General features: G+C 38.7%; 1 protein-coding gene across 5 annotated transcripts in view; it reads left to right on the forward strand.

Annotated features, from left to right (window-relative positions):
- Window positions 1-16,847, forward strand: part of LOC149313521 (threonine aspartase 1) — an 84,619-nt gene that overhangs the window by 48,293 nt on the left and 19,479 nt on the right. For 4 of the 5 annotated variants that reach the window (XM_089519248.1, XM_089519247.1, XM_089519251.1 and 1 more), the window contains one exon: window positions 7,404-7,514. In XM_089519248.1, coding sequence (XP_089375374.1) covers window positions 7,404-7,514 — 111 coding nt within the window. Of the gene's footprint in view, window positions 1-4,156; window positions 4,374-7,403; window positions 7,515-16,847 lie in introns of those variants that run through there. The other variant, XM_089519249.1, reaches the window with a different exon arrangement.

Genomic DNA, 16,847 nt, shown 5'->3' on the forward strand with positions numbered 1-16,847 from the left:
CAAGATTGATGTCTTGGATCTCTTCACTGGTGTAAATGTCCCTGATATATAATGCTATTCTTTCTCCTTTCGTGTTTGCCCTATTTCTCTTGAAAAGGTTATACCTCTCTATTTCTACATTCCAGTCATGAGACTCATCCCACCAGGTTTGAGTAATGCTTATTATATCATATTTGCTTTGTTGTGCTAGGAGTTCAGGTTCATCTTGCTTATTTCCCATGTTTTGTGCAATAGTGTAGAGACATCAAAGACCATGTGTCCCCTTTACTTGCTGCCTGTGCAATTTTTTTTGCCTCCTGCTGTTGGGTCCTTGCACTGTTTGCCTTCTCCCCTCTATGACAGTTTGACTATTTTCTCCAGCCCTTTTGCCTTCCAGAATTCTGTCTCCCTCCCCCACACAACTCAGTTTTTAAAGCCCTCCTGATCAAATTTTTGAGACTACTGGCAAAAACATTTCTGCCAATGGCGTGAGATGCAACCCATCTCTTGCCAGAATTCCCGGGTGCCGAGCATAGTTCATCTGTGCTATGCTATTAAATTCCCAAGTGTTTCACTAAGTGAACATTTCATTGTACCCCTTTATTCAGAGCCCTACTAGAAGAGATCACTGCCTTACTACAGAAGGGTACTATAGAGAGACGTCTGAATTACTGCAAGAGATCCAATTATTTCTCAAAGTACTTCACAGTTCTGAAAAGTAACAGTGGCTTTTGCTCAGTTCTGGACCTCTGACATCAACCTATACATCATGCCATGCAAATTCAAGATGGTGATGCTACATTCCATCCTATCATTCCTGTGAAAAGGAGATAGGTTTGCATCCATAAATCTCTGGAACAACAGTGGGAGTTCATGAACCTCATGTTCATGATCAGCAAGAACTTATATCCATATAACAGTCTCTTTTTTGGTCTCTCTACCGCCCTGAGAGAATTCACCAAGTACATGGCAGTGGTGATCTTTTCCCCCAGGAGTCGAGGAACACAGATCTGTCTATGCCCAAATGATCTGGTGTCATCCTCCCAGAGCTGGCTTTTCTGAGACATTCATTTCACTCTCTTCTTCAAGACCTGGATCTCATTGTCAATCCAAAGAAGTCAATTCTGGAGCCAACAAGAGTCACCAACTTCATTGAATCAACATGCAGGCAGAGTTTATCTTCAGTAACCTTAGTGTATTGCAGTTACCCCCCAGAACCTTCCTGGGTCTTATGGCTGCCACCACAGCTCTATCTCACCTAGCTAGCTTGAGATTTCACCCTCTCCAAATCTGATTTCTCAAAAATTTTGACCCCTTTCAGTGTGACCAATCTGTGATAGGACTGACAGTACCTCAGCAGACATGTCAATCTCTTCTCTGGGGGATGAAACCTTCTTTCTGGCACTTTGCCTTATTGTGCATGACGATGGCAGATATGTTTCTGATTGGCTAGGGAGCCCAGTGTGACAGTGTGTCTGTATGAGGTCATTGGTCCCCCGAAGAGTCAGTGCTTCACATCAGTGGCTTAGAACGTCTTGCAGTCATAAAAGCTTTCCAAGCATTCAAGAGTAAGTTGACAGAGAAAGTGATTGAAGTGATATCAGACAACACCACTGTCATTTGCTATATAAATAAGCGAGTACACACTCATTTAGCACTGCTGCTTGATCTGACTATGACTCCATGGGACTGTTGCACCAAGAAACGTGTTCACCCTGTGGTTGGTGCATTTGGCAGGCTAAGAGAATGTGCTAGCGAATTCTCTCAGCCATACTTGTGTTCTTCAGCATGAATGGCCTCTGTCAAAGGATGCTTTTCACATGTTTACGGACAGATGGTGGGTTACCTCACATTGACCAAAGAGCTTCTTTTCAGTTGGATGGAGAGGGGAGATATGATTGAATATTGCCAGCGTACAAGTGACTATGAACCCTAAAATTCTGGACAACCTATCCCAGCGGTTTCATGTATAGGTTACTGTATGTGTATAATCACATTACCCTATACTTGGATTCCAGCTCTCTTCCCAAAATAATTTTTTGCTTTTATTTTAATTGAGACCTAGTACTCCTTACTTTATTTCCATCTTAATCAGAAGATGAATGAGTTCTTCTTGTACTAGATATTCAGTGAGTTTTATCTATCTACTTCAACAGGATAGTGGTTTTCTGGGCTGATTCCAGCTTATTTGTATGCTACCGGGTTCTTCATAAAGATCACAGAATCACAGCTCCATAGCTCACAGACAATTATATTGGTCTGTCAGCTGGCTTCCCAACTTATTACCTAGGAAGGAAGTCATTCAACAATAACTGTTTCTCCTGCAAGGGATGGCACCCTTAGATTTGCACAAAACAGCTATACTGCTGACAACCATGAGATTTGTGAAGCAACTAGTCAATGAGAACAGAAATGGGAGCTGATGTATCTTTCTGGTAAATTCTGAAAGGGGATACAAGGGGGCATTGTTTAGTTTTTGTTAGGGTGGTTCCCCACCCTTTCAGTAACTGTTGTGTGACTTACTTTCTGAGGGTCATGTGCTCTCATTCTCATTGCTGTCCTCTTCTAGTCTACCAGCCTTTCTTCTGACTTCTGTGTTCCTCACCTTGTCTATGTTGTTGGTTAACTACTTATGATGTAATATAGGGTTTGTGATGTTACAATGGCCTGGTTGCCATGTTGTCAAAAAGGGGAAGGGCAGCCTGGAGCTGCCTTACTGAGGAGAGAAGAGTGATTAAATACCATTGGACCCAAGACAGAGTTTAAAACTTAACAGATTGATTGTAATGTAGGTTTTGAGTGCCACAGTGCACACAAATGCTGACGAGTTTACAGTGCAATGAATGTACTATTCTTTAATATGCCACCACAAACACAGTTCTTTGCCTGCTTCTTAACTTTAGCTTTATTGTCTCTACAAGTGAAAAAATAATTCATAATCATTTTAAAAAATTCCTCTTAGACGTTTATCATCTAAATACTATCTAGAATTATACTAAAAATAACTAAGTCTATTTTGCTCTATGTAGCAAGTACTTAACTTGAAAGAAACACATTTACACCTGTCATAGTTCACTGGTATCCTTTGTCTGCTGCTGTCATTGAAAATTAGTTTTGCCTTTTATTTAATGTCTAGTGCAGAACATGATGTAAACCAGGGACAATAGCTTCAAGTCATGGGATCAAATCCAGCCCTCTTTTGGTCTCAATCAAGCTGCTAGGAATTCCTGTACAGTGGTACCTCGGGATACGAAATACCCAGGTTACGAAATTTTCGGGATACGAAAAAATCCCATAGGGAATTATTGTTCCGGGTTACGAATGTTTTTTCGGGTTACGAAAAAACTTTTGGTGCTTTTTTCGGCTTTTTCGCACGGAATCGCGGCTTTTCCCCATTAGCGCCTATGGGTTTTTCGGCTTACGAAGCCTTTCGGGTTACGAAAGCGGCCGCGGAACGAATTACTTTCGTAACCCGAGGCACCACTGTATTATCATTTGGTGGTTTTCTTCCATTACCAAAGACTGAGCTGTAAGCTACAAGCTTTCAAAACATACTAGAAGTTTTGGTCCCACCCTTTTGCTTTCTGCCCTGACCACCACTGGAATGAAACTGATAGTGGTTCCCCACCCTTTCAGTACCTGTTGTGTGACTTACTTTCTGAGGGTCATGTGCACTCATTCTCATTGCTGTCCTCTTCTAGTCTATCAGCCTTTCTTCTGACTTCTGTGTTCCTCACCTTGTCTGTGTTGTTGGTGTTAACTACTTATGATGTAATATAGGGTCTGTGATGTTACAATGGCCTGGTTGCCATGTTGTCAGAAAGGGGAAGGGCAGCCTGGAGCTGCCTTACTGAGGAGAGAAGAGTGATTAAATACTTGATTTGAATCAATATAAATGTCCATTTCAATAACTGGTATTAAAATTAACTTCCTACCTCATTGAGAGCTTCGGAGTACAAACTTTAATATGTTTGTTTTTAGATGCCATTTGCAATCAGGTTTCTTTAAGGGACAGTTAATGTAAATGAAATGTAATCAAGAAAATGCAGCTTAAAATTATTTGTATGTATACAAGTTCAGTTCTTAGGAGTTGAGTCCTTAGGAGACTTGAGGCCTTAAAATTTCAGACTTGGGGTTTTTGTGTGTCTTTGGTGAATCAAGCTTTTTCATCTTAAAGCAGGATTCCAGATGCATGGAATGGGAGGTTCTCCAGATATTGTTAAACTGGAACTCTCATCAACCATAAGCAGCATAGCTGCTGTCAAGGGATGGAAGGCCACCTGTTGCCCACCTGTGCATCATCATCTTCATCCCTCAAAAACCGGAACTCAAGGCAGCTTCGAAAATCCTTCAATTCTCATAGGCCTGTTAAAATAAAGATACAATTTATTGTATGTTTGTTTAGTGTCATAATAAGTTATATTGAAAACTAAAGCAAGAATGGTTTATTTTTAAAACTGTCAATGTGACATACAGTGCTCAAGTAATTTTACTGCATTATTATTACCCACCTTTTGTCGAGGCACAGTTTATGAATGGACTAACTTAAACTGAACTTCACTATTCATTACTGTTTTAGAATACATACTATTTAAAAATAAAGTTAAAACTTTGTAAATGGTTCCGTTATCCTTCTAAATCGCTCCATAAATAAATAAAATAAATAAAAATAGTATCCTCTTGGACTTCATTTCTCTAGTCGCCTTTGACCTTCTTTGTGACATTTTGCTGCTGTTTACTTATATTGTTTTTATTGCATTTTAGCAGATATTTTTACTTACCAGATATTTCTTATTTTTACTGTGTGTTCTTATTTAGTTTGTTAGTGGCCCTGAACACCTATAAACAAAGGCAAGCTATAAAGTGATGATATTAACCACTAGCCTCAATTCCATGATTAGTCCTTGCTAGTGTGGATTCATTGAATCCATTGCTCAACAGTTAGTCAGCCTCTTACATAAAAACCTGTGATTCATTGACTCTATTGTAGCTGGACCTAGCAACTAGATTTTGGCCATTTGAAGGGGGGCATGAAGGAGGCTGTTGCCAAAAGGGGATGTCTGGAAAATCATTCTTAAATACACATAGGTAGTTTTCTTATCCGTTTCACCAAAAAATAAACTTCTTCAGCTGTGTAGCCAGAATTCAAATAGTAATTATGATGCTTATTGATCACTGACATGAGATTCTTACAGATGAGATGGCATGATGCTGTAGACATCATGATTAAGCATCATTACCTCTGTATTAGTGGGCTGTGTCTCCTTTGCTTCCCATGCAAATTCTTTCCTTCTCATTGGTCTTTTTCTCTCTCCTCATTCATCCTAGTACTTGTTCAGCCTCTAACAACAACTTTGCCTGGATTAGAAAACCTTTGTCTCCTTTCACCAACCTTGTTTTTCTCTCCACCCTGACTTTTCTCTCACAGATCTCCCCTGCACACAGTGCTTATTCAAAGTACTTCTTACATTTATCATTGAATTTATATTTAAAAAGAGAAAATGATCAACATAAATACTTTCCCATCCATCAGCTGGCTGCTGGTAAAGTCAGAGGGTGTATCCTTACCGCCGAGCTCTGTTTGCCAGTGCCCTAAAGTCTGCCAAGAAACTTGGAGGTGAAAGCCTTGGATGCATCTCAGCTGGCACACTTTTTACTGCTGAATCTATAAAAGTCTCTTTCACACTACACAATTATAGCACTATGATCCCACTTTGACTACCATGATTCCATGTTATGGAATCCAATGATTGTCAGTGTAGGGAGGGGCACTTACAATCCTTGGCCAGTGAGCTCCTCTGATGCCTCTGACTAAACTAGAAACCCTCAGGATGGAAACATGGCAGTTAAAGTGTTTGTAGTGTGAAGGAGACTAAACTTAACAATCAAGGGATCATGACTTTGTGGCATCTCCTTTGAGAAACAGGCTTACCTTAGCTCCAGGTGGCTACCTCCAGATAGCTCCAAGACAGTGAGCTAGGGCGAACTGTGGGAGCAATGGGTAACTGCCAGCATTCATGTTGACATCATTTGCTTCCTTGTATTGGAAGTGATGTGATTAAAAAGAGATCTTTGAACCAAAAGCCACAATATAGAATGGCGATAAAGTATATTAAATTGACAAATAGGGAAAATATGAAAATATTTCCTACTAATGACTAAGTGTGAGTTGCCTTTTTTTAAAAAAAGGGGGGGGGGAGCAGAGATACGACACTTTTTATTAAGCCACAGTTATAGGGTAACCTAATCCTTTAAAAAACTGAATGTGGCCAAGTATAAACCTTAGTTAACTGACAGTGTGTTAAGCACCTGTGCATAACCAGGCAGGTAGCCATCAGAGTACCACAATCTTGCCCCATATCCAATAATTAAGGGTATTGCTTCAGCAACTAAAAGACTTCACTTATTTCATTCTTGTATATAAGAACAACAGTTTCAAATAATTTAAAAAGTGGGTGAGGTTATTAGAATTTATTTGCACATTTCTCAGTGGTTGTTTTTTGTTTTGTTTTTGTTTTTTGCATTTCAGGACTTCCGTGCCAGAAATTTCTTCTAAAAAAAACCCTTTGATTTTGAAAAAAACAATGTTTTTGCACAGTGCCCCAACATTTTTTTTGCAGAAAACGGCGTAAAAATTTGTTGTGGGTGATCATGTTCTCAGTGCAGTGTATCACTCTGTTGAGACACCATTTCTTCTTGAGAATGAGTAGATTTTGATGGTGCATACGTTGGGCTGAAGGAGGGAGGGAATCCTTTTCACTGACTATGTTCTGCTGATAGGGGGACTTCACTGGATTTCACCTTGATTAAGTAAGTTGTTGCTCTTATAGTCAGCCCTCAGTGTTGGCAGGCTAGCCATATGCGGATTGGAGAATCTGCAGATAGCCCTGCCTCATTATTGTCAATGGCAGCACATGCATGCAGCTGTGCTGATGTGGCCACATGCAAATGATGTCCAGTGACACTAGTGGGACTTAAGGGCCCACATTTTTTGGTATCCTCAAGGGGATCTGGAACCAAAATAGCACCGATATGGAGGCTTGACTGTACTTATTAATTACCATTTTCCAAAAAAGTGGTCTAATTTAAAGTTTGGCTGGATATAAATGAGAGAAGGATTGTGAAGGAGTTATGTTTTTGCACTTAAGGTTTGAATATGCAGACATTTGCTTGAAAATGACTTCCATTGTTTGTATTAGAAATAGCCCATCTCAATACTGCAGAGAATAATCCTGGAAGACAAAATGTTCTTTCTGTTTCTCTTCTGTATTATTTTACTGCTTTATGAAGTCCACCTCTATGAATTTTGGGGGCTGGGATTGGCAGAAGAAGAAAAAACAATGAAAAAGCCCTTAGTTATAAAGATTTTCATTGCTAACTGTGCATATTTATGTTAGCTATGCTTGCTGATCTGTTTTCCATAGGTTGTGGAGAGCACCTTGTGCGAACCTTACTGGCCAGAGAATGTTCATGTGCTTTGCAAAATGAAGATGCTCACCAAGCTCTGCTGGAAACTATGCAAAACAAGTTTATTAGTAAGTGCAAAGTTTGTTCTCATGTTGCTGATGTTTTCCTGGATATTTGCTGGAAGCTATCTTCAGTCTTTTCCTGGCACACTTTTTCCCTGTATCTTTACATCCTCCCCAATGTGATACTCTGTTAATATTCTGGTTTGGAGCTCTAATTCTTATACATATACTTAGAAACATGCCCATCCTTTGAAACCAGTACTGTATTAATTGTTGATAATGAATGGATACAAATTGCTCTCTTTTTGTTATATAGATTTTGTGCAGTACAGTCTACTTGATGAATGGATTCAGATCCATGAAAATGTATGCCCTAATTAAATTATTAATCTAAAGATGTTCTTGGCCCTTTGTTTGCTGGAGCAAACTGCTTTTGGTACTTCTGGGAGTATTGTGGCATGAGAAAATAGCTGTAGACTGTACATCAGATAGCATAAAATGGTTTGGAAATTTATCTGACCTCTAAGTTGGTTTGTCTTTTTAATCTCCTGGCTCTGAGTCGAAAAACTTTACATGCAAATATTAATGACAAAAATGTACAAACTTTTTTTTTGCAGATTTAATTGTAGATTTCATACATAATAGGTGCTAAAATAGTCATTAAAGAGGGGTTGCCTTAAGAGATTTTTGTTTTCGGGTCAGTATGAAAGAGAATTATACAGCAACTTCTATGGAATTAGATGCAGTGAGGAGCATTAAGTGAGATTTGTGTGCCTTGCCCTTTGGGACTTGGTTCTTTTCTTTCTTTCGTCCTATCCTTCCTCTTTTCCACTTATTTATGCCCTCCTTTATCATGTGTGTGAGTATGGATGGATGAACTTGTTTGGTTGAAAATGTAAAAAGTTCACAAGTCCTCAATAGACAGAGAATTTTTATATAACATTGAAATTGTGAGGACGTATTAGAGAGAAAAGGGGAGACCTAGGAAGTAAGTTTTAACAGTGTGTCAGTAGAACTGTTTCAACAAATTTCTTTTTGTTTAAAGTGTACCATATAAATCTAAAAAAAATACAAACTTGTTTTTTTCTTCTTTATGAAGTTTGCTAATAGGTTTCAGGCAGGGAGGGACTGATTGAGAGAGAAAAAGTGAGGTTTAGTGAGGAAAGTTATTTTTGAAACCATGTTTGAATTAGAAGTATTTTATCTAAATGCTTTTGGTTTGGCTCTTGTTGTTTTTGGAAATATGCATTGAATTCATATTTGGAATGACACTGATACATTTATTTTGTTGTGGCAGCCCTTATTGAAGGCTAATTAACAAAATATAACTTCTGATCTCTGTTTTATTGTCTGTTGTATTAGTGCCAAAAAGAATAATGGTATTTGGGGATGAAAATATAGCTCCTTAGCTTGATGAAAACCTTGATGTAATTTAACAATGTCCCGAATAGTATCTCCCTATCTGACCCCAGCAAATACCCATTTCACAAAATGCTTTTGGACTTTTGTAAGTGGTTTTTTAAAAAGGGATGTGTAGGGCTTTATAGTAGAAGATATGTCTTTCTATGCTGAACAACATATAGGGAGAACAATATTGTGTTTTAGTCAAAATATTAAGAGGGAACCTTTTGCAGACAGTGTAGTTCAATATTAATGATATTAAAGTCATGCCATCAGAACCTAAAAAGCCTGAAACTCTAGCATGTGGTTTGCTAAAAGCTGTCGTTTCTCGGAATAACTTTTTGCAAAACTACACCTAAGAGGTTATGCAAAAATACTGGGCATATGCTGAATAGCTCTTTTCTTAGAAACTTTCCTGCTGTTGATTTAAGTGATACAAAAGTTTGCTTGAGCTGTAACTTATGATGCAGGTTTTCCTTCTCCTATGAAATAACTGTGAATAAAGTAGGTTAATAGCCTGCTTATGACAGTATGACTTGTTCACTTGATCTTTTTTATTTAAAAAATAGCATTCTTTGTGGTCACATTAATATGTCTAATATAATAGTACTGGATCTTTCCAGAAATAATAGCTTGGCAGAAAAATCTGAAAGCAGTGGTCAAAACTGAAAATGTGACTTATTTACATGAGGTTCATGAGTAGCTGAATTTGTAGAGTCTTCTTTCATAGGGTGTGTATGATTGTTTGTTCAGATTTCAGGTTTTATATGGGTGTGTATGAAAAATAACCTTTTATTATTTGGAGTTATATGGGGACTTTTTTTGTTTGAAAAAATAACCTTTTATTACTTGGGAATGCCTCAGTTTGGATTTTTCAAAAAATAGTTGATGGTATAGTAACAACTGTCTTTATCTTATTTTTATAACAACATAGTAAGTAACATAAATGATGACTGAGGCAAGAGAAGTACATCTGAATTTCAGTATGTTATGTGAATACAGTGGGTTCAGTAAAATGTAAGGTGATACAGTTTTCTGGTGCAAAGTGAAAACTGTTTTGTATAAATATCTTTTAAACATATTTTTTTTACCAAACCAGGAGGGATATGACTTATCTGCTCCATTCAAATTTAGCCATAGTTTGTGCAATGCAAACTTAGTAATAGATGGAGGCTTATACTGTTTTGCAGGCTAGTAAAACTGGGAGGGTAGCAATGGAAGTTTGTATAATTATTAAGAATTGTTGGTGAACTATTTTTAATATTGGGAATTATCCACAAAAGAAAAACCTAACTGGAATTGTTTTGCAAAGAATTACCTGTGTATGTTATCACCTCTTTGTAGTCCTTTATTTAGGTATGTGTGCCCACACATCACAGTGTGGAAACTTTGTTGGAAGATAGAATGCTTGTGCTCCAGTACCTGACTGGGATGCTTTTCCATTTTCCCTTGAGCTGAGTGTTGTGCAAATAGCTTCATAGTCAAGCTTTCTCAAAGTTCTGCAGCATTTGGAAACAAAGACATTATCTTTGTTAAGTTACTTCACAATAACTCAAAAGTATCTCAACAGAGTGTGTTCTCTTTTAATGATCACTGCTTGTTTCTATCCTGTTTTGGAGAGATCTGTAACAGAGACATCTGTAGAGGTGGACAAGGATTTGCTAAAAAGATTTGCCAAAACAGTACTTATACTTCAGGGTGAACTCAGAGAATGGGAATTAACATTTGCCAGAAAAGCTACAACACCACTTCAGTTGGCTGAACAAATGGAAGGGAAAACAGTTTCTGCCTCAAGTTTCCAAACTATCATTCTAAACATGTTCATTGGTTAGATGACTTCCAGTTATTCCACAGCATCGATAACAATTGAACCTAATGATTAATGTCAAGACACTTTGCTGCCTGGGGTGAAGGACAAGACCTGGATTTGCAGTTGATTTTTCCATCAGTCCTTATGACAGGACAGTGTTCTCTACTGCACCTCATGGAAGGAGGTTAGTTTAGTTGATGCACGTAGTATGGCACACATAGCTCTGTCCTCCAACAAATGTTGCCTTACACTGCCTAAAAAGGGCTTTCAGTAAGACATTCCTCTTCAAACCTTTGACCATGGAATCCCTGCATTACTTTAATCTGTATAGAGCTGGGATGGGAATTGGGCAACCTTCCAGATGTTAATTGTACTGCAACTCCCAGAATACCTATCTATTAGCTACACTGAGTACGGCTGCCTATAGTTGTGGTCTAATACCATATGGAGGGCCACACAATCCCCCCCTCTGGTGTAGGATGTTCACTTCTCTTTGAGAAGAGGATATTTATTTATAGACACCAGGCTCTCAAGTAAAGGTTATGGAGATCACTTATTACTTTGTTTCAGGTAGTAAATGTCTTGGATCAGCCCAGCTAAAGCAGTTGTCACCATGTTCCAAGAAGTAGTAAATCTACCTTGACTCTTTCTTTGAGTATACCTGGCCCCAGTAGTGATGAGAAGTCAATTAATAATTATTCCAACATAATAAGAAATAATATATTTTTTTCTAAGATAAGACACTGCAAGCATTGCCTTCTTCAGGCGGAATAGAGATTGGATGCTGTTCTCATAAGATGCTTCAGGTAATGTAACCTGCCAGCCTGTTATACATGGAACTGGACAAAGGCCAGTAAGTTGTAAACTAAACTGTTAATTTCTAACAGTTGATCTCTTAGTGTCCTCTTTATCATTTCACAAGTGGCCTTCATCCTCAGCCCTGTTACTCAAAACTTTGTGGTTGCTACTGCGGTCTTATGAGGGTCAGTCGAGAAATGGTCCTCTTTTCTCAGTTGTTCCATTTCCTGTCTGACGGGTAGGGGAATGGAAAAGAAAAGATAATATTAAAAAAAATATATTATTTTCTTAAGGTAAAGGCAACTTGAAAGATACAGCTAACAGGCAAGTGAGTGTTTTTAAAGAAGAGAATATTTACATTTCTTTAATATATTCTGAGAGTACAAAATGTTTTAAGATTGTAAATAGCAAACACAGTGCATACTGAAACATGTGTGCGGAACCAGGCATCCTTTCCAACATTATCATGGGCACATAAGTGAATTTTTTAAAGAGAATGGAAAGTCCTTCATCATTTTTCTCCATGAAACTCATTAGGTAGCTTGAAGTCTTTTGATTATGGAATTTTAGAATCCTATAAAATCCTAGTAAAAAGTACACTTTGTTTTCAGTTGTGACCTAGAAACACTAACACATGCATTCCCATCATTAAGACTAAAGGGGGGAGAGCTTTGCATGGCAGATCAAGCTCTTCCAACCCTCCCCCCCCCCCCCCCCAATACTGGTAAGCCCACATTATTTGCTGTACTCTATTGATTTTTGCCATGCAGTTGAACAAGCCTATTGAATTTTTTGGATCACTTTAGCACACTGAATTTAAAAGCTTTTTTTTTTCCAAGATGAAAATCTGATTAATAAGCTCCACCATATAATTGGCATCAAAATTATTGGCTCAATGCTCTGTCCCCCTTGGGCATTTGCCATCAGAACACGGCATTGTGCAGCTAAGTACTTGAGTTACATAAAAAGCTTGCTGTATGGAAATGTCTCTCTGTGTGATAGCAGATAACACTTAAACAACCATTTTTCTGTTTTTTTAAAATGTTTGTAAAGACCGTTCTCATGAGTAAAAATTGAATTTGTGGTCCATTATAGATTTCTTGGACGTTTTACCTTAGAGACAAGTGGGTTAGACTTAGAGACTATTTTGAGTTGCCTTTTACATTAGGTTGGGGGGAAGCCATATTAGAACATTTTTATCTGTTTATCACCTTGGGAACCCTTGTGGGCCGGGAGGCAATACAGAAATTTCTTAAATAAATAAATAAACATTGTCTAACATATGGTAACGCAAATGTTGTTTTTGCTACAATGGGAAGGAATTGAGAGGTAGTGTGTATGGGAGAACAAAGGGCCCGAACAGACAGGCCAAAATAAAGCTGCTTCTGGTCACTTTGGAGGTATGCTGTTTAAATGATGCATGCGTCCTAAGAGGCCAGAAGCTGTGCCAAAGCCACACTCTAGTCCTAAGGACTGGAGCACAGGTTTGGCACAGCTTCTGGCCTCTTAAGATGCGTGTGTCATTTAAACAGCATACCTCCAAAGTGACCAGAAGCAGCTTTATTTTGGCTTGTCTGTTCAGACTCAATAATTACTTTTTCTGCTTACCTGATATAAAAAGGTAGGACTACCTGGCACACCCTTTCTGTGCAGGCATACCTCAGTTAACAAAGCCACTGACAAAGGCCTCAAGCAGACAGGTGGCTAAGGCCACTTCAGCCGTGAGCATGCCTTGAGTGGAATGGGACCACTGTGACTAAATACTGCAATCCCAAGGCTGGCTGCCGCCACAGTCTGCAACAGGCCATTGGCAAGGAGCACTTTTTTGCACTTTTTTGCACTTTTTTTGTGGCTGAGATTGGGCCACTTAGGCAGCCACGGTGCTGCTTCAGTCAGATCTCAGAGTGTGTGTCATCGGAACACCATCCCCCCAGATCGACCCAAAGGCGGTGCTTTTGGCCCATCTGTTTCAGGTCAAAGAAACTCCTTTTTGCAAAGTCTGGGTGAATTCTGCTTGGAATTGGGAAAATATAGAAATCTTTTCAGAAGAAGAATGGCTCTTGAAATTGTATGCTAGGTCAGAAATGGGATAAACTAACTACCCTGTTAAATGGGGGGAAACACATTAGAACAGTTTAAAGAAGATGGGATATCACACCTTGGAAAACAAATGGGGGAAGTTAGCAATAGCATGTTTTGAAGGATGATAAGTGTCAGAACAAGGGAGAGATTAAACTAGGGTAGTATAATTTATAAGGTATCATGGTTCGTGCCGGAGAAATAAATTGTAATATGGTGCAAGAACAGGAAAACATATAATAGGATTTAAGAGGTAGAGGATGAAATCAATGTAAGATTGAAAGGACGTTAATTATCCATGTAGGAACCATTGCTGAAAGGGGAAGGAAGTTAATATTGTTGTGTATTTTTTCTTTATTGGTTTGTATATGTCAAAGAGTGCATACTATCAGTCCTCCGTATTCACAAATTCCTTATCCACAGATTGGACTATCCTTGAAAATATTTCAAAAATATATAAATTCCAAAAAAGCAAAGCTTCATTTTTTCTATTTTATATAAAGGACACCATTTTATTATGCCATTGTCTGATGAAAGTCATGCTAAAATTTCTAATTAATCAATGTATTGGCATTAACTGAAAGAAAAGATCCCTCTTCACAAGGCTTTACTATCAAAGAAGAATAATCAAATTTTTATTTAAATTTTTATTTAGCAAGCAGTTAATCTAAGGCTCAAATAAATAAGGTTCCTTTATTTAGTTTCTTTGATAACATACTTAGATATAAAGATGGATAAATCTGTTCAATTGGATTCCAACTTGCATAATTAATTTGAAGGCATACTAGGATGGGACAGCTGGACAAATTACAAGGGAATTACTTCAATCCAAAAATAAACCCTTGTTTGTTTATCCCTATAGTGTTTTTCTTCATTGTTGGATTTGTGACCCAGTGAGCAAATAAAATTTATTAATCTTATATTTTATGCATAGCACATCAATTTTATGTATTGTAGGAACATCAATTTTGTGCATTAATGCATTTATATTATAAAAATATATTTGAAATATATGCCCAACTAACATTTAATAACACTTTAAAATGTATCTGAAGGTAAGCATTGCTGTAGAAGATTCTATGTGCTTTAGGTGAGGGGTGGACAGTTTTCCAGGACTGGGGTGCCACCGGGGAGTATTGTGCCACCGTTGCTAAATTTGTTAGGATGTTGAAATCCATTGCAACTGCAGTGGTTTTGTATGATATAGGACAGTGCCAGAGCACTCCCCCTGCACCGTAGATCTCTATGAGACTGCAGGCCATTGTTCCCTTCTCAAAGCCAGCGTACTTTGTGGAGGGTCTCAAAATGGATGGCAGGGCCAGCATGTGGCCCACACGCCATGCCTAGCCCACCACCTGGTTTATACAGATTTAAACCTCCAGAAAACTGAAATGTGGTAGATGTATGTATGAAGTGGGAAATGCCATTCAGCAGGCCAGTGCTGCTCCTTCTGAAGCTGTTTGAATCTGCATGGTATTCCTCTGTAGCTTTTGAAGTGGGGAGGAGAGACAAAATGATTCATAAAGCAGCTGGAAAAACAGTGCAAGGCAGATAGCTTCTCTGATAATCTAGAAGGTTTTCCTTACATCTGTCTTAGATATTTTCTGAGAAGCTTAGGAGGCTGATATATTGCATGCATCACCCACATATTAACAGTGGAGGGCCTGGAGTAGAGATGTAGAGTTTCCAGCGATTTTGAAGCTATGCAGAAAAAACACTTTGGTTTCCTGTTTTGGGGAGCAGAAGATGAAAATTCAGGAAAAATTGAAAAGGGCTATATTAACATCCTTTGCAGGTTGAAAGTCACCTTGTTACTTTGGGAACAAAAACTGCATAATATATAACTTAGCTAGAAATAAAAAATACCATGTTTCATACATTAAAAGTATAACATATTCAGAAAATAACTATAAATTAAATTTACTTTACTAAAATTTTATTATTGGTTACAAATGGAACTACAAGGTCTGGAACTGTAAGAAACACCTGAATTATGAGGAATATATATTTACCTTTTTTCCAGAACAAGCAAATAAAAAAACTTATGAAAATCATAGTAAAACAAAACAAGAAAATATTTTGTCTGGACTAATCTCTGTAGTGTCAAGGAAGCATAACACACCCGTAGAAAGAACCAAGAAAGATTAAACCAAGACCAGGAATTATAATGATCTGATACTGTATACAGTCCGTCCTCGCCTTACGCGGGGGATCCGTTCCGGATCCCGCCGCCTAAGGCGAATTCCGCCTATGCTCGAGCCCCATTGGAAACAATGGGGCTCATGCGCGGCGGCGCGGGAGTGCGTGGGGCGCAACGGGCGCGCGCGCCCATTCAATTGAATGGGACGCACCGCCCCTTCCGCCCCGCGCGCGCCTCGCAGCTTGAGCACGTATGCTCAAGGCCGCGTATGGCACGCCCGCGTATGGCGCAGGCGCGCTGTATAGTCTTACATAAAAATCTTTCTTTTATATAGTTTTTTCCAAACAATTTTGGGGCAGTAGGTTTATGAACACATTTATTCATAATTCTAAAATGACATTTGATTATACGGTTTCCCCTGGGCAACCCTAGTACGTACACAGTATGTACTAAAAGGTCCGTTTGGAAAGGGCCTAGGTGTTTATCTGGAAAAGATAGTTGGCATTTACACATTTTATGGGTGACTCTTTTGTTCGTCAAAAGTTAACTTCTGTTGTTAACTTTCTTCAACAGCTTTGTGTTAAAATCATAATGCAGTAATTTATAAAGTTCTACGTTGAAACCTCTTTCTCCATTAGCTACAAGGAAGAGTTTGGATGCTGGAATTTTGGTTGGTTTAAATAATTCTGCCATGTCAGGATTAGCTCCCATGCAGATATTAGTTGTACGGAACCAGACTAGATCAGGATGATAGTGGAGGACAAAATCTTAGAGCCCCTTAACGCTGATGCTAAGGTTCTAAATCAGATTCCCACATTCATACACTAAATGAGATTATCTCACTGCCTCTCTTCCCACGCTAGATGCGGGATGTAAACTTAAATAGGCAGATTTCATTGCACATCCCTGTGCCTGGGCAGTAGGCATCCTGTACCCGATCCAAGCTTCTCCTCCACCTTTTAAAGAACGGGATTTTCGGTCCACCTAAGCTGCACACAGCTTGACACTTCCTCCCTCCTTCTGCCTCAGCTTCCCATATGTGAATATGGCACCGTCAACAGCCCAGACCTGTTTATCCCTCTTGTCCCCCTGGTCTTACAGCAAAAGGAAGGCCAGCTTGCTGCTTGCTTGCTGTTCCCAGGGTGACCGGGTGCAAATTGAGTAGTGATCC

The sequence above is a fragment of the Sceloporus occidentalis genome, unplaced genomic scaffold (assembly GCF_023333645.1).
Source record: "Sceloporus occidentalis isolate IW3139 unplaced genomic scaffold, rSceOcc1.0.p SCAF_4, whole genome shotgun sequence".
NCBI lineage: Eukaryota > Metazoa > Chordata > Lepidosauria > Squamata > Phrynosomatidae > Sceloporus > Sceloporus occidentalis.